The sequence below is a fragment of the Ranitomeya imitator genome, chromosome 7 (genome assembly GCF_032444005.1).
Source record: "Ranitomeya imitator isolate aRanImi1 chromosome 7, aRanImi1.pri, whole genome shotgun sequence".
NCBI lineage: Eukaryota > Metazoa > Chordata > Amphibia > Anura > Dendrobatidae > Ranitomeya > Ranitomeya imitator.
The window spans coordinates 113883984-113911724 of NC_091288.1; the positions used below are offsets into that span (position 1 = coordinate 113883984).

Genomic DNA, 27741 nt, shown 5'->3' on the forward strand with positions numbered 1-27741 from the left:
GTTCATGACGATAGGATCCCCTGCTTCCCAGAAGGGACAAATCCATAATAAAGCATCTCCTGCTAGGTAGGACATAATGTTACCCACCTTAACCCAGTCAGAGGGGAAACAAGCTGCATTCTGCTGACAGGAGCGGTATAGCAGCAAGAGATAGCGCAGCAATACAAGCTAAGCAAAGCAGAGCCACAAGGAATGTGGAGAGGAGCTGCAGCAAGAAATTTCTGCAGAAGCTAAGCAGAGCGGAGCCACAAGGAATGCGGAGCAGAGGTAAAGCCACAAAGCTACAGAGCAAGCAGAGCCGCAAGAGTGCGGAGCAAAAGCAGACTGAGAACACAAGGAAAGACACAGCAGGGAAGGCAGCCACAGACAAGGAGACCGAGATAAGACTAAGTACAGACAAGGCAATGGAACAAGACACAAGGACCAGGATATTCTGCCTCCTGGAGGACGGACAACAAGATCAAGGCAAAGCAAGGAGAAAAGCCTCAAGAGAGGAAGTAACACAGAGCAAGGCCTGGCAAACTCAGAAGCTGAGTTAACTGAGCTAACACATTGCACAAGCCCAGTCCACAGGGTGGAGCTGCACTAAATACTGGAGGCCTCTTGGTAATTGGTCAGGAACAGATTAGACAGGTGCACCTGATTCCTATAAGAACCAGAGAGTTCAGGCGCCGCCCCCCTATACACACAGCCAGGAAGCATGCAGAGGGCAGAGGCACAGAATATGGCGGTGGCTAGAAACAGAAACCGCAACATGACCTGGAGCAGTGGGTAAGATAGTGTGAGAGATGAGAGGCCATGCCGTGATGCCAGCAGAGTTGTTACACTAATCAAGTGCACTGTCACTTTATTTAGGTATCAATTTGGATAATAGGCTCATAGCCATTACCTGCGCTTGTGGCGCTACACTACAATTTTGTGCACCTGTGATCTGAAACTAATCGCCGTTATTGATACAGTTTTGTTACTTATGTATTGCCTTGTATACTATTAAATATTTGTTTTAAAAAAATGTATCTACTATATAATTGTCTAAGGGTCACTTCCATCTGTCTGTCTGTCTTTCTGTCCGTCACGGATATTCATTGGTTGCGGCCTCTGTCTGTCACGGAAATCCAAGTCCCTGATTTTGCCACGACCAATCAGCGACGGGCACAGTCCGGCGGCAAAATGGCCACTCCCCTCCAAGTCAGCCCTCACACAGGGTTAATGGCAGCGTTAATGGACCGCGGTGTAACGCACTCCATTAAGGCAGCTATTAACCCTGTGTGATCAACTTTTTACTATTGATGCTGCGTATGCAGCATCAATAGTAAAAATATCTAATGTTTCAAATAAAAAAAAAAAAAAAAAAAAAAAAAAGGTTATTCTCACCCTCCGACGTCGCGCTGTCCTTAGCAGTGCAAGCGGCAGGTTCCGGATGCTTTGCGAGAGTGACATGCCATGACGTCACGGTCATGTGACCGCGACTTCATCACAGGTCCTGCGCTCATACCAACCCTGGGACCGGAGGCTGCTGCGTGCACCGCACACAGGCGCCAGGACTTCAAGGAGCCTTCGGAAGGTGAGCATATGTTTATTTTTTATTTTAAGTCTTTTTTAACCATGCATATAGTGCCCACATTGCTATATACTACGTGGGCAGCGTCATATACTACGTGGGCAGCGTCATACTACGTGGGCAGCGTCATATACTACGTGGGCAGCGTCATATACTACGTGGGCAGCGTCATATACTACGTGGGCAGCGTCATATACTACGTGGCTGCTATATACTACGTGGGCAGTGTTACATACTGCGTGGGCTGCGTTATATACTGCATGGCTGCTATATACGACGTGGCCAGTGTTACATACTACGTGGGCAGTGTTACATACTGTGTGGGCTGCGTTATATACTACATGGCTGCTATAAACTATGTGGGCAGTGTTATATACTGTGTGGGCTGCGTTATATACTGCATGGCTGCTATATACGATGTGGCCAGTGTTATATACTATGTGGGCAATGTTATAAACTGCGTGGGCTGTGTTATATACTGTTTGGGCTGTGTTATATACCGCGTGGCCACTGTTATATACTGCTTGGCCTGTATTAACGCATCGGGTATTCAAGAATATGTCGTGGCCTGTGCTATATACTCTGTGGCTGCTATATACATACATATTCTAGAATACCCGATGCGTTAGAATCGGGCCACCATCTAGTTTTGCATAATCTCCCTGTGGATTATATGCTCCACGTGTTTCTGTATATATACAGGTGACCACCATAAAGTTACACAGCCTCCTCCTCCCATGAATAAGGCCTGAATGTAAGCCCACCATATTACTACTGGAGATGCTCTCAGTAAATCATTAGTTCTGCACAGCAAACAAATCTGTCTCAGTCAATCTAGGTTTGCTTCTATTGCACTAGGCGCTCTCTTCTTTTCCTCCTAATGTCTACAAGTATCATAACAACGCTTTTATACTCACTTAAGGTTTTTGTCTTGATTTTTGAAGCAAGAGAAGTTTGCAGCTTTAAAGCCTTCAGAGACCCATTGAGTTTTTCTCGCATCCGTTCCTTTACAGACTGTAGCGTAAAAATGGAGGAGCTGGAAGTAACATCCATTCTGACAAAGCTGCATCTATTCTGCAGATAAAGAAAGATTATTACCATGAGATCTCAGTCAGGTCACCCACTGTAAGAGCGTTTGACAGCGAAACAAAAAGCATTCAGCTGCCAGTTTCCATTCAGCCAATTTTAGGATCTCCCTTGCTCTCATGGCTGTAAGGCACTCCTAGAATGGCCAGAATACATACAGTCATGGTCAAAAGCATTGACACCCCTGCAATTCTGTCAGATAATACTCAGTTTCTTCCTGAAAATGATTGCAATCACAAATTCTTTGGTATTATTATCTTCATTTAATTTGTCTTAAATGAAAAAACAAAAAAAGAGAATGAAGCAATAAGCAATACATTGATCATTTCACACAAAACTCCAAAAATGGGCCAGACAAAAGTAGTGCCCTCAGCCTAATACTTGGTTGCACAACCTTTAGCCAAAATAACTGAGACCAACCGCTTCCGGTAACCATCAATGAGTTTCTTACAATGCTCTGCTGGAATTTTAGACCATTCTTCTTTGGCAAACTGCTCCAGGTCCCTGATATTTGAAGGGTGCCTTCTCCAAACTGCCATTTTTAGATCTCTCCACAGGTGTTCTATGGGATTCAGGTCTGGGCTCATTGCTGGCCACCTTAGAAGTCTCCAGTGCTTTCTCTCAAACCGTTTTCTAGTGCTTTTTGAAGTGTGTTTTGGGCATTGTCCTGCTGGAAGACCCATGACCTCTGAGGGAGACCCAGCTTTCTCACACTGGGCCCTACATTATGCTGCAAAATTTGTTGGTAGTCTTCAGACTTCATAATGCCATGCACACGGTCAAGCAGTCCAGTGCCAGAGGCAGCAAAGCAACCCCAAAACATCAGGGAACCTCCGCCATGTTTGGCTGTAGGGACCGTGTTCTTCTCTTTGAATGCCTCTTTTTCTTCTGTAAACTCTAGGTTGATGCCTTTGCCCTAAAAGCTCTACTTTTGTCTCATCTGACCCGAGAACATTCTTCCAAAACGTTTTAGGCTTTTTTAGGCAAGTTTTGTCAAACTCCAGCCTGGCTTTTTTATGTCTCGGGGTAAGAAGTGGGGTCTTCCTGGGTCTCCTACCATAAAGTCCCTTTTCATTCAGACGCCGACGGATAGTACGGGTTGACGCTGTTGTACCCTCGGACTGCAGGGCAGCTTGAAATTGTTTGGATGTTAGTCGAGGTTCTTTATCCAACATCCGCACCATCTTGCATTGAAATCTCTTGTCAATTTTTCTTTTCCATCCACATCTAGGGAGGTTAGCCACAGTGCCATGGGCTTTAAACTTCTTGATGACACTGCGCACGGTAGACACAGGAACATTCAGGTCTTTGGAGATGGACTTGTAGCCTTGAGATTGCTCATGCTTCCTCACAATTTGGTTTCTCAAGTTCTCAGACAGTTCTTTGGTCTTCTTTCTTTTCTCCATGCTCAATGTGGTACACACAAGGACACAGGACAGAGGTTGAGTCAACTTTAATCCATGTCAACTGGCTGCAAGTGTGATTTAGTAATTGCCAACACCTGTTAGGTGCCACAGGTAAGTTACAGGTGCTGTTAATTACACAAATTAGAGAAGCATCACATGATTTTTCGAACAGTGCCAATACTTTTGTCCACCTCCTTTTTTATGTTTGGTGTGGAATTATATCCAATTTGGCTTTAGGACAATTCTTTTTGTGCTTTTTCATTTAAGACAAATTAAATGAAGATAATACTACCAAATAATTTGTGTTTGCAATCATTTTCAGGAAGAAAATGAGTATTATCTGACAGAATTGCAGGGGTGTCAATACTTTTGGCCATGACTGTAAGCACTATAAAGCTGTCTTCAGAAACCTGCTATCTTGGCATTAAAGAGATTGCTTAGAGGAAGAAAAAAAAACAAAGTGTTGGTGTCATGGTTCACAGGGAGGATACCTTTATCATCCCCACCACTCACACCAATTTGTCATGATCAGGGGTTGTTTGGTTGCCTCTGGTTCTTTCTGAAGGTGTTTTATCTATATCCCACTTCCAGTTTGGAACATGTAGCTCTATGGCGCCCCCTTACATTCAGGTCAGTCAGGGTACTGCACCTAGGGTATTTAGTCGCCAGAAAGGCTGTCTGCTATCTACTGGCTATTGGGCACGCTGCAGCAAGGACAATATAACTACTCTCATTGAGGGGGGAACAATATAAACGCCGCCAGTCGCTACAGAGCCTCCCAATCGCACAGGACAAATTCTGCTGCCACCAGCTCTGATTTCTTAACTATTAACGGGTCCGGAGCCAACCAGGATTAGTAGCGTAATTCACTTCAGAGGACGTGACCATACATTATAGAGTAAGAAGAAACAAGCTGGTAATGTTATATTTTACTCCAAAAAAGGTAGGCAGCGTTTACAGAGGTATACAAAGATATTATAAAAGAGACAAATATCATATGTACACTACAATTACAAATAAAATGGGATGAAAGTTGAAAAACACATTTCATTATGTCATATCTTATGACTCACCGTGTGCTCTGGGGGGGGGGGGGGGGGGGGGAATGACGAGCATATATCCAGATGCATCACCTCATATCTCTCAGCAGGACCCCAGACAAAGACACTGCTGCTTCACTCACTTATTTCCTAGCTTAAAACCCAGGCACTTCCCCTGTGGTGACCTCGCTTAGAAGCTGAAACCTCCCATTTACTTAGAGTCACAGCCACCATTTTTATGCCTAGCTCGCTGTATGAATCTTGCATACGAAAGACACACTGATCAGGAGGTGCCCACATCAGGGGTATTATTTTAATTGTCAACATGGTGTAATTTCATGACCAGCTTACGGAGAAACCTGCTCTTTGCACTCGTTGGGTTTAGCTTTTAGCTATTTCAGGGAGTTCTAGATCCATCGATGGACAACCGGAATATATAATTCTTATATCTCTAGCCCTGATCGGTGCCAAAAGACATAACCTTCAGAGAACAATAGAATCTCATGCTTTCTGTATACAGCCCTGCCACTATACAGGCCAACAGAGGGGAATGGCCCCATATACAGCCCTGACAGCACACAGGATCACAGAGGGTGATGGCCCCATATACAGCGCTGACAGCACACAGGACCACAGAGGGTAATGGCCCCATATACAGCTTTGCCATCACACAGGACCACAGAGGGTATTTGAACCATATACAGCCCTGCCAGAACACAGGGTAATGGGCCCATATACAGCCCTGCCAGCAGAGGGTAATGGCCCCATATACAGCCCTGACAGAACACAGGACCACAGAGGGTAATGGCCCCATATACAGCTTTGCCAGCACACAGGACCACAGAGGGTATTTGAACTATATACAGCCCTGCCAGAACACAGGGTAATGGGCACATATACAGCCCTGCCAGCAGAGGGTAATGGCACCATATACAGCCCTGACACCACACAGGACCACAGGGGGGAATGGCCCCATATACAGCCCTGACACCACACAGGACCACAGAGGGGAATGGCCCCATATACAGCCCTGACACCACACAGGACCGCAGAGGGGAATGGCCCCATATACAGCCCTGACACCACACAGGACCACAGAGGGGAATGGCCCCATATACAGCCCTGACACCACACAGGACCACAGAGGGGAATGGCCCCATATAGAGCCTTGACAGCACACAGGACCACAGGGGGGAATGGCCCCATATACAGCCCTGACACCACACAGGATCACAGGGGGGAATGGCCCCATATACAGCCCTGACACCACACAGGACCACAGAGGAGAATGGCCCCATATACAGCACTGACACCCCCTGGACCACAGGGGGGAATGGCCCCATATACAGCGCTGACACCACACAGGACCACAGGGGGGAATGGCCCCATATACAGCCCTGACTACACACAGGACCACAGGGGGGAATGGCCCCATATACAGCGCTGACACTACACAGGACCACAGAGGGGAATGGCCCCATATACAGCACTGACACCACACAGGATCACAGGGGGGAATGGCCCCATATACAGCCCTGACACCACACAGGACCACAGAGGGGAATGGCCCCATATTCAGCCCTGACACTACACAGGACCACAGAGGGGAATGGCCCCATATACAGCCCAGACACCACACAGGACCACAGGGGGGAATGGCCCCATATACAGCACTGACACCACACAGGAGAATGGCCCCATATACAGCACTGACACCACACAGGACCACAGAGGGGAATGGCCCCATATACAGCCCTGACACCACACAGGACCACAGGGGGGAATGGCCCCATATACAGCCCTGACACCACACAGGATCACAGGGGGGAATGGCCCCATATACAGCTCTGACACCACACAGGACCACAGGGGGGAATGGCCCCATATACAGCCCTGACACCACACAGGACCACAGAGGGGAATGGCCCCATATACAGCCCTGACACCACACAGGACCACAGGGGGGAATGGCCCCATATACAGCCCTGACACCACACAGGATCACAGAGGGGAATGGCCCCATATACAGACCTGACACCACACAGGATCACAGAGGGGAATGGCCCCATACACAGCACTGACACCACACAGGACCACAGAGGGGAATGGCCCCATATACAGCCCTGACACCACACAGGATCACAGAGGGGAATGGCCCCATATACAGCCCTGACACCACACAGGACCACAGGGGGGAATGGCCCCATATACAGCCCTGACACCACACAGGATCACAGAGGGGAATGGCCCCATATACAGCCCTGACACCACACAGGACCACAGAGGGGAATGGCCCCATATACAGCACTGACACCACACAGGACCACAGAGGGGAATGGCCCCATATACAGCCCTGACACCACACAGGATCACAGGGGGGAATGGCCCCATATACAGCCCTGACACCACACAGGATCACAGAGGGGAATGGCCCCATATACAGCCCTGACACCACACAGGACCACAGGGGGGAATGGCCCCATATACAGCCCTGACACCACACAGGACCACAGAGGGGAATGGCCCCATATACAGCCCTGACACCACACAGGACCACAGAGGGGAATGGCCCCATATACAGCACTGACACCACACAGGACCACAGAGGGGAATGGCCCCATATACAGCCCTGACACCACACAGGATCACAGGGGGGAATGGCCCCATATACAGCCCTGACACCACACAGGATCACAGAGGGGAATGGCCCCATATACAGCCCTGACACCACACAGGACCACAGGGGGGAATGGCCCCATATACAGCACTGACACCACACAGGATCACAGGGGGGAATGGCCCCATATACAGCCCTGACACCACACAGGATCACAGGGGGGAATGGCCCCATATACAGCCCTGACACCACACAGGACCACAGAGGGGAATGGCCCCATATACAGCCCTGACACCACACAGGACAACAGAGGAGAATGGCCCCATATACAGCACTGACACCACACAGGACCACAGAGGGGAATGGCCCCATATACAGCACTGACACCACACAGGACCACAGAGGGGAATGGCCCCATATACAGCACTGACACCACACAGGACAACAGAGGGGAATGGCCCCATATACAGCCCTGACACCACACAGGACCACAGAGGGGAATGGCCCCATATACAGCCCTGACACCACACAGGATCACAGGGGGGAATGGCCCCATATACAGCCCTGACACCACACAGGACCACAGGGGGGAATGGCCCCATATACAGCCCTGACACCACACAGGACCACAGAGGGGAATGGCCCCATATACAGCACTGACACCACACAGGACCACAGAGGGGAATGGCCCCATATACAGCACTGACACCACACAGGACAACAGAGGGGAATGGCCCCATATACAGCCCTGACACCACACAGGACCACAGAGGGGAATGGCCCCATATACAGCACTGACACCACACAGGACCACAGAGGGGAATGGCCCCATATACAGCCCTGACACCACACAGGACCACAGGGGGGTATGGCCCCATATACAGCCCTGACACCACACAGGACCACAGGGGGGAATGGCCCCATATACAGCACTGACACCACACAGGACCACAGAGGGGAATGGCCCCATATACAGCCCTGACACCACACAGGACCACAGGGGGGTATGGCCCCATATACAGCACTGACACCACACAGGATCACAGGGGGGGAATGGCCCCATATAGAGCACTGACAGCACACAGGACCACAGGGGGGAATGGCCCCATATACAGCCCTGACACCACACAGGACCACAGGGGGGTATGGCCCCATATACAGCCCTGACACCACACAGGACCACAGGGGGGTATGGCCCCATATACAGCACTGACACCACACAGGATCACAGGGGGGGAATGGCCCCATGTAGAGCACTGACACCACACAAGACCACAGAGGGGAATGGCCCCATATACAGCACTGACACCACACAGGACCACAGAGGGGAATGGCCCCATATACAGCCCTGACACCACACAGGACCACAGGGGGGTATGGCCCCATATACAGCCCTGACACCACACAGGACCACAGGGGGGAATGGCCCAATATACAGCACTGACACCACACAGGACCACAGAGGGGAATGGACCCATATACAGCCCTGACACCACACAGGACCACAGGGGGGAATGGCCCCATATACAGCCCTGACACCACACAGGATCACAGGGGGGAATGGCCCCATATACAGCCCTGACACCACACAGGACCACAGGGGGGAATGGCCCCATATACAGCACTGACACCACACAGGACCACAGAGGGGAATGGCCCCATATACAGCCCTGACAGCACACAGAACCACTGAGGGGAATGGCCCCATATACAGCCCTGACACCACACAGGACCACAGGGGGGTATGGCCCCATATACAGCCCTGACACCACACAGGATCACAGGGGGGAATGGCCCCATATACAGCCCTGACACCACACAGGACCACAGGGGGGAATGGCCCCATATACAGCACTGACACCACACAGGACCACAGAGGGGAATGGCCCCATATACAGCCCTGATACCACACAGGACCACAGGGGGGAATGGCCCCATATACAGCCCTGACACCACACAGGACCACAGAGGGGTATGGCCCCATATACAGCCCTGACACCACACAGGACCACAGGGGGGAATGGCCCCATATACAGCCCTGACACCACACAGGACCACAGGGGGGAATGGCCCCATATACAGCCCTGACACCACACAGGATCACAGGGGGGGAATGGCCCCATATAGAGCACTGACACCACACAGGACCACAGAGGGGAATGGCCCCATATACAGCACTGACACCACACAGGACCACAGGGGGGTATGGCCCCATATACAGCCCTGACACCACACAGGACCACAGGGGGGAATGGCCCCATATACAGCCCTGACACCACACAGGACCACAGGGGGGAATGGCCCCATATACAGCCCTGACACCACACAGGACCACAGAGGGGAATGGCCCCATATACAGCCCTGACACCACACAGGACCACAGGGGGGAATGGCCCCATATACAGCCCTGACACCACACAGGACCACAGAGGGGAATGGCCCCATATACAGCCCTGACACCACACAGGACCACAGGGGGGAATGGCCCCATATACAGCACTGACACCACACAGGAACACAGGGGGGAATGGCCCCATATACAGCACTGACACCACACAGGACCACAGGGGGGAATGGCCCCATATACAGCCCTGACACCACACAGGACCACAGAGGGGAATGGCCCCATATACAGCCCTGACACCACACAGGACCACAGAGGGGAATGGCCCCATATACAGCACTGACACCACACAGGGGGGAATGGCCCCATATACAGCACTGACACCACACAGGACCACAGGGGGGAATGGCCCCATATACAGCACTGACACCACACAGGACCACAGAGGGGAATGGCCCCTTATACAGCGCTGACACCACACAGGACCACAGAGGGGAATGGCCCCATATACAGCGCTGACACCACACAGGACCACAGAGGGGAATGGCCCCATATACAGCCCTGACACCACACAGGACCACAGGGGGGAATGGCCCCATATACAGCCCTGACACCACACAGGAACACAGGGGGGAATGGCCCCATATACAGCACTGAAACCACACAGGACCACAGGGGGGAATGGCCCCATATACAGCCCTGACACCACACAGGACCACAGGGGGGAATGGCCCCATATACAGCCCTGATACCACACAGGACCACAGGGGGGAATGGCCCCATATACAGCCCTGACACCACACAGGACCACAGAGGGGAATGGCCCCATATACAGCACTGACACCACACAGGAACACAGGGGGGAATGGCCCCATATACAGCACTGACACCACACAGGACCACAGGGGGGAATGGCCCCATATACAGCACTGACACCACACAGGACCACAGGGGGGAATGGCCCCATATACAGCACTGACACCACACAGGACCACAGGGGGGAATGGCCCCATATACAGCACTGACACCACACAGGACCACAGGGGGGAATGGCCCCATATACAGCACTGACACCACACAGGACCACAGAGGGGAAAGGCCCCATATACAGCCCTGACACCACACAGGATCACAGAGGGGAACGGCCCCATATACAGCCCTGACACCACACAGGACCACAGAGGGGAACGGGCCCATATACAGCCCTGACACCACACAGGACCACAGGGGGGAATGGCCCCATATACAGCCCTGACACCACACAGGACCACAGGGGGGAATGGCCCCATATACAGCTCTGACACCACACAGGACCACAGAGGGGAATGGCCCCATATACAGCACTGACACCACACAGGACCACAGAGGGGAATGGCCCCATATACAGCACTGACACCACACAGGACCACAGGGGGGAATGGCCCCATATACAGCCCTGACACCACACAGGATCACAGGGGGGAATGGCCCCATATACAGCCCTGACACCACACAGGACCACAGGGGGGAATGGCCCCATATACAGCCCTGACACCACACAGGACCACAGGGGGGAATGGCCCCATATACAGCACTGACACCACACAGGAACACAGGGGGGAATGGCCCCATATACAGCACTGACACCACACAGGACCACAGGGGGGAATGGCCCCATATACAGCCCTGATACCACACAGGACCACAGGGGGGAATGGCCCCATATACAGCCCTGACACCACACAGGACCACAGAGGGGAATGGCCCCATATACAGCACTGACACCACACAGGACCACAGGGGGGAATGGCCCCATATACAGCACTGACACCACACAGGACCACAGGGGGGAATGGCCCCATATACAGCACTGACACCACACAGGACCACAGGGGGGAATGGCCCCATATACAGCACTGACACCACACAGGACCACAGGGGGGAATGGCCCCATATACAGCACTGACACCACACAGGACCACAGAGGGGAATGGCCCCATATACAGCACTGACACCACACAGGACCACAGAGGGGAAAGGCCCCATATACAGCCCTGACACCACACAGGATCACAGAGGGGAACGGCCCCATATACAGCCCTGACACCACACAGGACCACAGAGGGGAACGGGCCCATATACAGCCTTGACACCACACAGGACCACAGGGGGGAATGGCCCCATATACAGCTCTGACACCACACAGGACCACAGAGGGGAATGGCCCCATATACAGCACTGACACCACACAGGACCACAGGGGGGAATGGCCCCATATAGAGCCCTGACACCACACAGGATCACAGGGGGGAATGGCCCCATATACAGCCCTGACACCACACAGGATCACAGGGGGGAATGGCCCCATATACAGCACTGACACCACACAGGACCACAGGGGGGAATGGCCCCATATACAGCCCTGACATCACACAGGACCACAGGGGGGAATGGCCCCATATACAGCACTGACACCACACAGGACCACAGAGGGGAATGGCCCCATATACAGCCCTGACACCACACAGGATCACAGGGGGGAATGGCCCCATATACAGCACTGACACCACACAGGACCACAGGGGGGAATGGCCCCATATACAGCACTGACACCACACAGGATCACAGAGGGGAATGGCCCCATATACAGCCCTGACACCACACAGGATCACAGGGGGGAATGGCCCCATATACAGCCCTGACACCACACAGGACCACAGAGGAGAATGGCCCCATATACAGCCCTGACACCACACAGGACCACAGAGAGGAATGGCCCCATATACAGCCCTGACACCACACAGGACCACAGGGGGGAATGGCCCCATATACAGCACTGACACCACAGAGGACCACAGGGGGGAATGGCCCCATATACAGCCCAGACACCACACAGGACCACAGAGGGGAATGGCCCCATATACAGCACTGACACCACACAGGACCACAGGGGGGAATGGCCCCATATACAGCCCTGACACCACACAGGACCACAGAGGGGAATGGCCCCATATACAGCACTGACACCACACAGGACCACAGGGGGGAATGGCCCCATATACAGCCCTGACACCACACAGGACCACAGGGGGGAATGGCCCCATATACAGCACTGACACCACACAGGACCACAGGGGGGAATGGCCCCATATACAGCCCTGACACCACACAGGACCACAGGGGGGAATGGCCCCATATACAGCCCTGACACCACACAGGACCACAGAGGGGAATGGCCCCATATACAGCCCTGACACCACACAGGATCACAGGGGGGAATGGCTCCATATACAGCCCTGACACCACACAGGATCACAGGGGGGAATGGCCCCATATACAGCACTGACACCACACAGGACCACAGGGGGGAATGGCCCCATATACAGCCCTGACATCACACAGGACCACAGGGGGGAATGGCCCCATATACAGCACTGACACCACACAGGACCACAGAGGGGAATGGCCCCATATACAGCCCTGACACCACACAGGATCACAGGGGGGAATGGCCCCATATACAGCACTGACACCACACAGGACCACAGGGGGGAATGGCCCCATATACAGCACTGACACCACACAGGATCACAGAGGGGAATGGCCCCATATACAGCCCTGACACCACACAGGATCACAGGGGGGAATGGCCCCATATACAGCCCTGACACCACACAGGACCACAGAGGAGAATGGCCCCATATACAGCCCTGACACCACACAGGACCACAGAGAGGAATGGCCCCATATACAGCCCTGACACCACACAGGACCACAGGGGGGAATGGCCCCATATACAGCACTGACACCACAGAGGACCACAGGGGGGAATGGCCCCATATACAGCCCAGACACCACACAGGACCACAGAGGGGAATGGCCCCATATACAGCACTGACACCACACAGGACCACAGGGGGGAATGGCCCCATATACAGCCCTGACACCACACAGGACCACAGAGGGGAATGGCCCCATATACAGCACTGACACCACACAGGACCACAGGGGGGAATGGCCCCATATACAGCCCTGACACCACACAGGACCACAGGGGGGAATGGCCCCATATACAGCACTGACACCACACAGGACCACAGGGGGGAATGGCCCCATATACAGCCCTGACACCACACAGGACCACAGGGGGGAATGGCCCCATATACAGCCCTGACACCACACAGGACCACAGAGGGGAATGGCCCCATATACAGCCCTGACACCACACAGGATCACAGGGGGGAATGGCTCCATATACAGCCCTGACACCACACAGGATCACAGGGGGGAATGGCCCCATATACAGCACTGACACCACACAGGACCACAGGGGGGAATGGCCCCATATACAGCACTGACACCACACAGGACCACAGAGGGGAATGGCCCCATATACAGCACTGACACCACACAGGATCACAGGGGGGAATGGCCCCATATACAGCCCTGACACCACACAGGACCACAGGGGGGGAATGGCCCCATATACAGCCCTGACACCACACAGGACCACAGGGGGGAATGGCCCCATATACAGCACTGACACCACACAGGACCACAGGGGGGAATGGCCCCATATACAGCCCTGACACCACACAGGACCACAGGGGGGGAATGGCCCCATATACAGCCCTGACACCACACAGGACCACAGGGGGGAATGGCCCCATATAGAGCCCTGACACCACACAGGATCACAGGGGGGAATGGCCCCATATACAGCACTGACACCACACAGGACCACAGGGGGGAATGGCCCCATATACAGCACTGACACCACACAGGACCACAGGGGGGAATGGCCCCATATACAGCCCTGACACCACACAGGACCACAGGGGGGAATGGCCCCATATACAGCACTGACACCACACAGGACCACAGGGGGGAATGGCCCCATATAGAGCACTGACACCACACAGGACCACAGGGGAGAATGGCCCCATATACAGCCCTGACACCACACAGGATCACAGGGGGGAATGGCCCCATATAGAGCACTGACACCACACAGGACCACAGGGGGGAATGGCCCCATATACAGCACTGACACCACACAGGACCACAGGGGGGAATGGCCCCATATACAGCACTGACACCACACAGGACCACAGAGGGGAATGGCCCCATATACAGCCCTGACACCACACAGGACCACAGGGGGGAATGGCCCCATATACAGCACTGACACCACACAGGACCACAGGGGGGAATGGCCCCATATACAGCCCTGACACCACACAGGATCACAGGGGGGAATGGCCCCATATACAGCACTGACACCACACAGGACCACAGAGGGGAATGGCCCCATATACAGCACTGACACCACACAGGACCACAGAGGAGAATGGCCCCATATACAGCACTGACACCACACAGGAGAATGGCCCCATATACAGCCCTGACACCACACAGGATCACAGGGGGGAATGGCCCCATATACAGCCCTGACACCACACAGGACCACAGGGGGGAATGGCCCCATATACAGCCCTGACACCACACAGGACCACAGGGGGGAATGGCCCCATATACAGCACTGACACCACACAGGACCACAGGGGGGAATGGCCCCATATACAGCACTGACACCACACAGGACCACAGGGGGGAATGGCCCCATATACAGCCCTGACACCACACAGGATCACAGGGGGGAATGGCCCCATATACAGCACTGACACCACACAGGACCACAGAGGGGAATGGCCCCATATACAGCCCTGACACCACACAGGATCACAGGGGGGAATGGCCCCATATACAGCACTGACACCACACAGGACCACAGAGGAGAATGGCCCCATATACAGCACTGACACCACACAGGACCACAGGGGGGAATGGCCCCATATACAGCACTGACACCACACAGGACCACAGGGGGGAATGGCCCCATAGTAATGGCCCTGACACCACACAGGATCACAGGGGGGAATGGCCCCATATACAGCACTGACACCACACAGGACCACAGAGGAGAATGGCCCCATATACAGCACTGACACCACACAGGACCACAGAGGGGAATGGCCCCATATACAGCACTGACACCACACAGGACCACAGAGGAGAATGGCCCCATATACAGCCCTGACACCACACAGGACCACAGAGGGGAATGGCCCCATATACAGCCCTGACACCACACAGGACCACAGAGGGGAATGGCCCCATATACAGCACTGACACCACACAGGACCACAGGGGGGAATGGCCCCATATACAGCCCTGACACCACACAGGACCACAGAGGAGAATGGCCCCATATACAGCCCTGACACCACACAGGACCACAGGGGGGAATGGCCCCATATACAGCACTGACACCACACAGGACCACAGAGGAGAATGGCCCCATATACAGCCCTGACACCACACAGGACCACAGAGGGGAATGGCCCCATATACAGCCCTGACACCACACAGGACCACAGGGGGGAATGGCCCCATATACAGCACTGACACCACACAGGACCACAGGGGGGAATGGCCCCATATACAGCCCTGACACCACACAGGACCACAGAGGGGAATGGCCCCATATACAGCCCTGACACCACACAGGATCACAGGGGGGAATGGCCCCATATACAGCCCTGACATCACACAGGATCACAGAGGGGAATGGCCCCATATACAGCCCTGACACCACACAGGACCACAGGGGGGAATGGCCCCATATACAGCCCTGACATCACACAGGATCACAGAGGGGAATGGCCCCATATACAGCCCTGACACCACACAGGACCACAGGGGGGAATGGCCCCATACACAGCACTGACACCACACAGGACCACAGAGGAGAATGGCCCCATACACAGCCCTGACACCACACAGGACCACAGAGGGGCATGGCCCCATATACAGCCCTGACACCACACAGGACCACAGGGGGGAATGGCCCCATATACAGCACTGACACCACACAGGACCACAGGGGGGAATGGCCCCATATACAGCCCTGACACCACACAGGATCACAGAGGAGAATGGCCCCATATACAGCCCTGACACCACACAGGATCACAGGGGGGAATGGCCCCATATACAGCCCTGACACCACACAGGACCACAGGGGGGAATGGCCCCATATACAGCACTGACACCACACAGGACCACAGGGGGGAATGGCCCCATATAGAGCACTGACACCACACAGGACCACAGGGGGGAATGGCCCCATATACAGCCCTGACACCACACAGGACCACAGAGGAGAATGGCCCCATATACAGCCCTGACACCACACAGGACCACAGGGGGGAATGGCCCCATATACAGCACTGACACCACACAGGACCACAGGGGGGAATGGCCCCATATACAGCCCTGACACCACACAGGACCACAGAGGAGAATGGCCCCATATACAGCCCTGACACCACACAGGATCACAGGGGGAATGGCCCCATATACAGCCCTGACACCACACAGGACCACAGGGGGGAATGGCCCCATATACAGCACTGACACCACACAGGACCACAGGGGGGAATGGCCCCATATACAGCACTGACACCACACAGGATCACAGGGGGGAATGGCCCCATATACAGCCCTGATACCACACAGGACCACAGGGGGGAATGGCCCCATATACAGCCCTGACACCACACAGGACCACAGAGGGGAACGGGCCCATATACAGCCTTGACACCACACAGGACCACAGGGGGGAATGGCCCCATATACAGCACTGACACCACACAGGATCACAGAGGGGAATGGCCCCATATACAGCCCTGACACCACACAGGATCACAGGGGGGAATGGCCCCATATACAGCCCTGACACCACACAGGACCACAGAGGAGAATGGCCCCATATACAGCCCTGACACCACACAGGACCACAGAGAGGAATGGCCCCATATACAGCCCTGACACCACACAGGACCACAGGGGGGAATGGCCCCATATACAGCACTGACACCACAGAGGACCACAGGGGGGAATGGCCCCATATACAGCCCAGACACCACACAGGACCACAGAGGGGAATGGCCCCATATACAGCACTGACACCACACAGGACCACAGGGGGGAATGGCCCCATATACAGCCCTGACACCACACAGGACCACAGAGGGGAATGGCCCCATATACAGCACTGACACCACACAGGACCACAGGGGGGAATGGCCCCATATACAGCCCTGACACCACACAGGACCACAGGGGGGAATGGCCCCATATACAGCACTGACACCACACAGGACCACAGGGGGGAATGGCCCCATATACAGCCCTGACACCACACAGGACCACAGGGGGGAATGGCCCCATATACAGCCCTGACACCACACAGGACCACAGAGGGGAATGGCCCCATATACAGCCCTGACACCACACAGGACCACAGGGGGGAATGGCCCCATATACAGCCCTGACACCACACAGGATCACAGGGGGGAATGGCCCCATATACAGCCCTGACACCACACAGGACCACAGGGGGGAATGGCCCCATATACAGCCCTGACACCACACAGGACCACAGGGGGGAATGGCCCCATATACAGCACTGACACCACACAGGACCACAGGGGGGAATGGCCCCATATACAGCCCTGACACCACACAGGACCACAGGGGGGAATGGCCCCATATACAGCCCTGACACCACACAGGACCACAGAGGGGAATGGCCCCATATACAGCCCTGACACCACACAGGACCACAGGGGGGAATGGCCCCATATACAGCCCTGACACCACACAGGATCACAGGGGGGAATGGCCCCATATACAGCCCTGACACCACACAGGACCACAGGGGGGAATGGCCCCATATACAGCACTGACACCACACAGGACCACAGGGGGGAATGGCCCCATATACAGCCCTGACACCACACAGGACCACAGGGGGGGAATGGCCCCATATACAGCCCTGACACCACACAGGACCACAGGGGGGAATGGCCCCATATAGAGCCCTGACACCACACAGGATCACAGGGGGGAATGGCCCCATATACAGCACTGACACCACACAGGACCACAGGGGGGAATGGCCCCATATACAGCACTGACACCACACAGGACCACAGGGGGGAATGGCCCCATATACAGCCCTGACACCACACAGGACCACAGGGGGGAATGGCCCCATATACAGCACTGACACCACACAGGACCACAGGGGGGAATGGCCCCATATAGAGCACTGACACCACACAGGACCACAGGGGAGAATGGCCCCATATACAGCCCTGACACCACACAGGATCACAGGGGGGAATGGCCCCATATAGAGCACTGACACCACACAGGACCACAGGGGGGAATGGCCCCATATACAGCACTGACACCACACAGGACCACAGGGGGGAATGGCCCCATATACAGCACTGACACCACACAGGACCACAGAGGGGAATGGCCCCATATACAGCCCTGACACCACACAGGACCACAGGGGGGAATGGCCCCATATACAGCACTGACACCACACAGGACCACAGGGGGGAATGGCCCCATATACAGCCCTGACACCACACAGGATCACAGGGGGGAATGGCCCCATATACAGCACTGACACCACACAGGACCACAGAGGGGAATGGCCCCATATACAGCACTGACACCACACAGGACCACAGAGGAGAATGGCCCCATATACAGCACTGACACCACACAGGAGAATGGCCCCATATACAGCCCTGACACCACACAGGATCACAGGGGGGAATGGCCCCATATACAGCCCTGACACCACACAGGACCACAGGGGGGAATGGCCCCATATACAGCCCTGACACCACACAGGACCACAGGGGGGAATGGCCCCATATACAGCACTGACACCACACAGGACCACAGGGGGGAATGGCCCCATATACAGCACTGACACCACACAGGACCACAGGGGGGAATGGCCCCATATACAGCACTGACACCACACAGGACCACAGGGGGGAATGGCCCCATAGTAATGGCCCTGACACCACACAGGATCACAGGGGGGAATGGCCCCATATACAGCACTGACACCACACAGGACCACAGAGGAGAATGGCCCCATATACAGCACTGACACCACACAGGACCACAGAGGGGAATGGCCCCATATACAGCACTGACACCACACAGGACCACAGAGGAGAATGGCCCCATATACAGCCCTGACACCACACAGGACCACAGAGGGGAATGGCCCCATATACAGCCCTGACACCACACAGGACCACAGAGGGGAATGGCCCCATATACAGCACTGACACCACACAGGACCACAGGGGGGAATGGCCCCATATACAGCCCTGACACCACACAGGACCACAGAGGAGAATGGCCCCATATACAGCCCTGACACCACACAGGACCACAGGGGGGAATGGCCCCATATACAGCACTGACACCACACAGGACCACAGAGGAGAATGGCCCCATATACAGCCCTGACACCACACAGGACCACAGAGGGGAATGGCCCCATATACAGCCCTGACACCACACAGGACCACAGGGGGGAATGGCCCCATATACAGCACTGACACCACACAGGACCACAGGGGGGAATGGCCCCATATACAGCCCTGACACCACACAGGACCACAGAGGGGAATGGCCCCATATACAGCCCTGACACCACACAGGATCACAGGGGGGAATGGCCCCATATACAGCCCTGACATCACACAGGATCACAGAGGGGAATGGCCCCATATACAGCCCTGACACCACACAGGACCACAGGGGGGAATGGCCCCATATACAGCCCTGACATCACACAGGATCACAGAGGGGAATGGCCCCATATACAGCCCTGACACCACACAGGACCACAGGGGGGAATGGCCCCATATACAGCACTGACACCACACAGGACCACAGAGGAGAATGGCCCCATATACAGCCCTGACACCACACAGGACCACAGAGGGGCATGGCCCCATATACAGCCCTGACACCACACAGGACCACAGGGGGGAATGGCCCCATATACAGCACTGACACCACACAGGACCACAGGGGGGAATGGCCCCATATACAGCCCTGACACCACACAGGATCACAGAGGAGAATGGCCCCATATACAGCCCTGACACCACACAGGATCACAGGGGGGAATGGCCCCATATACAGCCCTGACACCACACAGGACCACAGGGGGGAATGGCCCCATATACAGCACTGACACCACACAGGACCACAGGGGGGAATGGCCCCATATAGAGCACTGACACCACACAGGACCACAGGGGGGAATGGCCCCATATACAGCCCTGACACCACACAGGACCACAGAGGAGAATGGCCCCATATACAGCCCTGACACCACACAGGATCACAGGGGGGAATGGCCCCATATACAGCACTGACACCACACAGGACCACAGGGGGGAATGGCCCCATATACAGCCCTGACACCACACAGGACCACAGAGGAGAATGGCCCCATATACAGCCCTGACACCACACAGGATCACAGGGGGAATGGCCCCATATACAGCCCTGACACCACACAGGACCACAGGGGGGAATGGCCCCATATACAGCACTGACACCACACAGGACCACAGGGGGGAATGGCCCCATATACAGCCCTGACACCACACAGGACCACAGGGGGGAATGGCCCCATATACAGCCCTGACACCACACAGGACCACAGGGGGGAATGGCCCCATATACAGCACTGACACCACACAGGACCACAGGGGGGAATGGCCCCATATACAGCCCTGACACCACACAGGACCACAGAGGAGAATGGCCCCATATACAGCCCTGACACCACACAGGACCACAGGGGGGAATGGCCCCATATACAGCACTGACACCACACAGGACCACAGGGGGGAATGGCCCCATATACAGCCCTGACACCACACAGGACCACAGAGGAGAATGGCCCCATATACAGCCCTGACACCACACAGGATCACAGGGGGAATGGCCCCATATACAGCCCTGACACCACACAGGACCACAGGGGGGAATGGCCCCATATACAGCACTGACACCACACAGGATCACAGGGGGGAATGGCCCCATATACAGCCCTGACACCACACAGGACCACAGGGGGGAATGGCCCCATATACAGCCCTGATACCACACAGGACCACAGAGGGGAATGGCCCCATATACAGCACTGACACCACACAGGACCACAGGGGGGAATGGCCCCATATACAGCACTGACACCACACAGGATCACAGGGGGGAATGGCCCCATATACAGCCCTGATACCACACAGGACCACAGAGGGGAATGGCCCCATATACAGCACTGACACCACACAGGACCACAGGGGGGAATGGCCCCATATACAGCACTGACACCACACAGGATCACAGGGGGGAATGGCCCCATATACAGCCCTGACACCACACAGGACCACAGGGGGGAATGGCCCCATATACAGCCCTGACACCACACAGGACCACAGGGGGGAATGGCCCCATATACAGCACTGACACCACACAGGACCACAGGGGGGAATGGCCCCATATACAGCACTGACACCACACAGGACCACAGGGGGGAATGGCCCCATATACAGCACTGACACCACACAGGACCACAGGGGGGAATGGCCCCATATACAGCCCTGACACCACACAGGACCACAGGGGGGAATGGCCCCATATACAGCACTGACACCACACAGGACCACAGGGGGGAATGGCCCCATATACAGCACTGACACCACACAGGATCACAGGGGGGAATGGCCCCATATACAGCACTGACACCACACAGGATCACAGGGGGGAATGGCCCCATATACAGCCCTGACACCACACAGGACCACAGGGAGGAATGGCCCCATATACAGCCCTGACACCACACAGGATCACAGGGGGGGAATGGCCCCATATACAGCCCTGACACCACACAGGACCACAGGGGGGAATGGCCCCATATACAGCACTGACACCACACAGGATCACAGGGGGGAATGGCCCCATATACAGCACTGACACCACACAGGATCACAGGGGGGAATGGCCCCATATACAGCACTGACACCACACAGGATCACAGGGGGGAATGGCCCCATATACAGCCCTGACACCACACAGGACCACAGGGAGGAATGGCCCCATATACAGCCCTGACACCACACAGGATCACAGGGGGGGAATGGCCCCATATACAGCCCTGACACCACACAGGACCACAGGGGGGAATGGCCCCATATACAGCACTGACACCACACAGGATCACAGGGGGGAATGGCCCCATATACAGCACTGACACCACACAGGACCACAGAGGGGAATGGCCCCATATACAGCCCTGACACCACACAGGACCACAGGGAGGAATGGCCCCATATACAGCCCTGACACCACACAGGACCACAGGGGGGAATGGCCCCATATACAGCACTGACACCACACAGGACCACAGGGGGGAATGGCCCCATATACAGCACTGACACCACACAGGACCACAGGGGGGAATGGCCCCATATACAGCCCTGACACCACACAGGACCACAGGGAGGAATGGCCCCATATACAGCCCTGACACCACACAGGACCACAGGGAGGAATGGCCCCATATACAGCCCTGACACCACACAGGACCACAGGGGGGAATGGCCCCATATACAGCACTGACACCACACAGGACCACAGGGGGGAATGGCCCCATATACAGCACTGACACCACACAGGATCACAGGGGGGAATGGCCCCATATACAGCACTGACACCACACAGGATCACAGGGGGGAATGGCCCCATATACAGCCCTGACACCACACAGGACCACAGGGAGGAATGGCCCCATATACAGCCCTGACACCACAGGACCACAGGGGGGAATGGCCCCATATACAGCACTGACACCACACAGGACCACAGGGAGGAATGGCCCCATATACAGCACTGACACCACACAGGACCACAGAGGGGAATGGCCCCATATACAGCCCTGACACCACACAGGACCACAGGGAGGAATGGCCCCATATACAGCCCTGACACCACACAGGACCACAGGGGGGAATGGCCCCATATACAGCACTGACACCACACAGGACCACAGGGGGGAATGGCCCCATATACAGCACTGACACCACACAGGACCACAGGGGGGAATGGCCCCATATACAGCCCTGACACCACACAGGACCACAGGGAGGAATGGCCCCATATACAGCCCTGACACCACACAGGACCACAGGGGGGAATGGCCCCATATACAGCCCTGACACCACACAGGACCACAGGGGGGAATGGCCCCATATACAGCACTGACACCACACAGGACCACAGGGGGGAATGGCCCCATATACAGCACTGACACCACACAGGATCACAGGGGGGAATGGCCCCATATACAGCACTGACACCACACAGGATCACAGGGGGGAATGGCCCCATATACAGCCCTGACACCACACAGGACCACAGGGGGGAATGGCCCCATATACAGCCCTGACAACACACAGGACCACAGGGGGGAATGGCCCCATATACAGCCCTGACACCACACAGGATCACAGGGGGGAATGGCCCCATATACAGCACTGACACCACACAGGACCACAGGGGGGAATGGCCCCATATACAGCCCTGACACCACACAGGATCACAGGGGGGAATGGCCCCATATACAGCCCTGACACCACACAGGATCACAGGGGGGAATGGCCCCATATACAGCACTGACACCACACAGGACCACAGGGGGGAATGGCCTCATATACAGCACTGACACCACACAGGACCACAGGGGGGAATGGCCCCATATACAGCACTGACACCACACAGGACCACAGGGGGGAATGGCCCCATATACAGCCCTGACACCACACAGGATCACAGGGGGGAATGGCCCCATATACAGCCCTGACACCACACAGGATCACAGGGGGGAATGGCCCCATATACAGCACTGACACCACACAGGACCACAGGGGGGAATGGCCCCATATACAGCCCTGACACCACACAGGACCACAGAGGGGAATGGCCCCATATACAGCCCTGACACCACACAGGATCACAGAGGGGAATGGCCCCATATACAGCCCTGACACCACACAGGACCACAGGGGGGAATGGCCCCATATACAGCCCTGACAACACACAGGATCACAGGGGGGAATGGCCCCATATACAGCACTGACACCACACAGGACCACAGGGGGGAATGGCCCCATATACAGCCCTGACACCACACAGGATCACAGGGGGGAATGGCCCCATATACAGCCCTGACACCACACAGGACCACAGGGGGGAATGGCCCCATATACAGCCCTGACACCACACAGGACCACAGGGGGGAATGGCCTCATATACAGCACTGACACCACACAGGACCACAGAGGGGAATGGCCCCATATACAGCACTGACACCACACAGGACCACAGGGGGGAATGGCCCCATATACAGCCCTGACACCACACAGGATCACAGGGGGGAATGGCCCCATATACAGCCCTGACACCACACAGGACCACAGAGGGGAATGGCCCCATATACAGCACTGACACCACACAGGACCACAGGGGGGAATGGCCCCATATACAGCCCTGACACCACACAGGACCACAGGGGGGAATGGCCCCATATACAGCCCTGACACCACACAGGACCACAGGGGGGAATGGCCCCATATAGAGCACTGACACCACACAGGACCACAGGGGGGAATAGTAATAGTAATGGCCCCCGCCTTCAGATAGCAGCAGGGCAGACCTTTGGTGTGTGTGGAGGAGGGGCAAGAGCCGGGATCTTACATCCGTCCTGGGCACTGGTCAGGTGGCGGCCCCAGTACACAGAAGCGGGTGATGCCACCTACAGCTGTGACTACAGCGCTGGATGTCGGACCATGGAGCGGACATATACCGTCACGTGTAATACGCAGGCCGGCCCGTGTGCACGGAGTCCCGGGGCAGCAGTAAAGTTCACACACAGCGCTGTCTCTTACCTCTATACAGTCACAAGCGCCGTTACTTCCACTCTACCAGAAAAAAATTCAAATTTCGGGGTCCACCAAAGCGCATGCGCAGTAATAGCGGTTTCTGAAAAGCAACCAATCCAAAGGCTGAGTGGGCGTGGCTACCACGACTGGCCGAGTTTGCTGGTCTAATTCGGCCATTTTTGTTCTGGGTACAGAGATGGTTCAAACGACGGGAAAGGAATTGAGAGGGGGCGGAGCCTCGTCCTCTGTAGTCAGTGATGGAGCCAGCGCTGCAGGCAAAGCCGTGATCGTAAATGCCAGACTGTGTGGGCTCCTTCTAGGTGTGACGTCATTGCCGGGGGCGTGTCATACTGAGATGGGGGCGTGTTCTGACTTAGCAAAGGCAGGGGGAGAAGCCACCGTTATACATTACAATTCAATTCACATGAGCTTTATTGTCAGGACTAAGTACAGTTAGCATTGCCAAAATATGGGGGTGGGGGAGGGAGGGAGGCATATAGAGGTCCGGGATAGATCAGACTCCTTTTATAGGATAGGGATATGTCCAGTGTTGGGGTACAGAGTCCATGACATATCAGGCTCTTTAGTTGGGGAATAGGGATATGTCCAGTGTTGGGTACAGAGTCCGTGACATATCAGGCTCTTTAGTCGGGGATAGGGAAATGTCCAGTGTTGGGGTACAGAGTCCAGGACATATCAGGCTCTTTAGTCGGGGATAGGGATATGTCCAGTGTTGGGGTACAGAGTCCATGACATATCAGGCTCTTTAGTCGGGGATAGGGATATGTCCAGTGTTGGGTACAGAGTCCAGGACATATCAGGCTCTTTAGTCGGGGATAGGGATATGTCCAGTGTTGGGGTACAGAGTCCATGACATATCAGGCTCTTTAGTCGGGGATAGGGATATGTCCAGTGTTGGGTACAGAGTCCATGACATATCAGGCTCTATAGTCGGGGAATAGGGATATGTCCAGTGTTGGGTACAGAGTCCATGACATATCAGGCTCTTTAGTCGGGGATAGGGATATGTCCAGTGTTGGGTACAGAGTCCATGACATATCAGGCTCTTTAGTCGGGGATAGGGATATGTCCAGTGTTGGGTACAGAGTCCAGGACATATCAGGCTCTTTAGTCGGTGGATAGGGATATGTCCAGTGTTGGGTACAGAGTCCAGGACATATCAGGCTCTTTAGTCGGGGGATAGGGATATGTCCAGTGTTGGGTACAGAGTCCAGGACATATCAGGCTCTTTAGTCGGGGATAGGGATATGTCCAGTGTTGGGTACAGAGTCCATGACATATCAGGCTCTTTAGTCGGGGATAGGGATATGTCCAGTGTTGGGTACAGAGTCCATGACATATCAGGCTCTTTAGTCGGGGGATAGGGATATGTCCAGTGTTGGGTACAGAGTCCGTGACATATCAGGCTCTTTAGTCGGGGGATAGGGATATGTCCAGTGTTGGGTACAGAGTCCATGACATATCAGGCTCTTTAGTCGGGGATAGGGATATGTCCAGTGTTGGGTACAGAGTCCAGGACATATCAGGCTCTTTAGTCGGGGGATAGGGATATGTCCAGTGTTGGGGTACACAGTCCATGACATATCAGGCTCTTTAGTCGGGGGATAGGGATATGTCCAGTGTTGGGTACAGAGTCCATGACATATCAGGCTCTTTAGTCGGGGATAGGGATATGTCCAGTGTTGGGTACAGAGTATATGACATATCAGGCTCTTTAGTCGGGGGATAGGGATATGTCCAGTGTTGGGGTACACAGTCCATGACATATCAGGCTCTATA

The 27741-nt window shown here is 55.0% G+C and overlaps 1 protein-coding gene across 1 annotated transcript in view; it reads right to left on the reverse strand.

Moving 5' to 3' along the window:
• The window catches only part of SGO2 (shugoshin 2), a 105952-nt gene extending 79911 nt beyond the window's left edge, over positions 1–26041 (reverse strand). The window contains exons 1-2 of the mRNA XM_069733758.1: positions 25948–26041; positions 2479–2635 (exon numbers count right to left, since the gene is read on the reverse strand). Of these exons, the coding sequence (XP_069589859.1) occupies positions 2479–2614 (136 nt within the window). The 5' untranslated portion in view covers positions 2615–2635; positions 25948–26041. The remainder of the gene's footprint in view (positions 1–2478; positions 2636–25947) is intronic.
• Positions 26042–27741: the final 1700 nt, after the last annotated feature.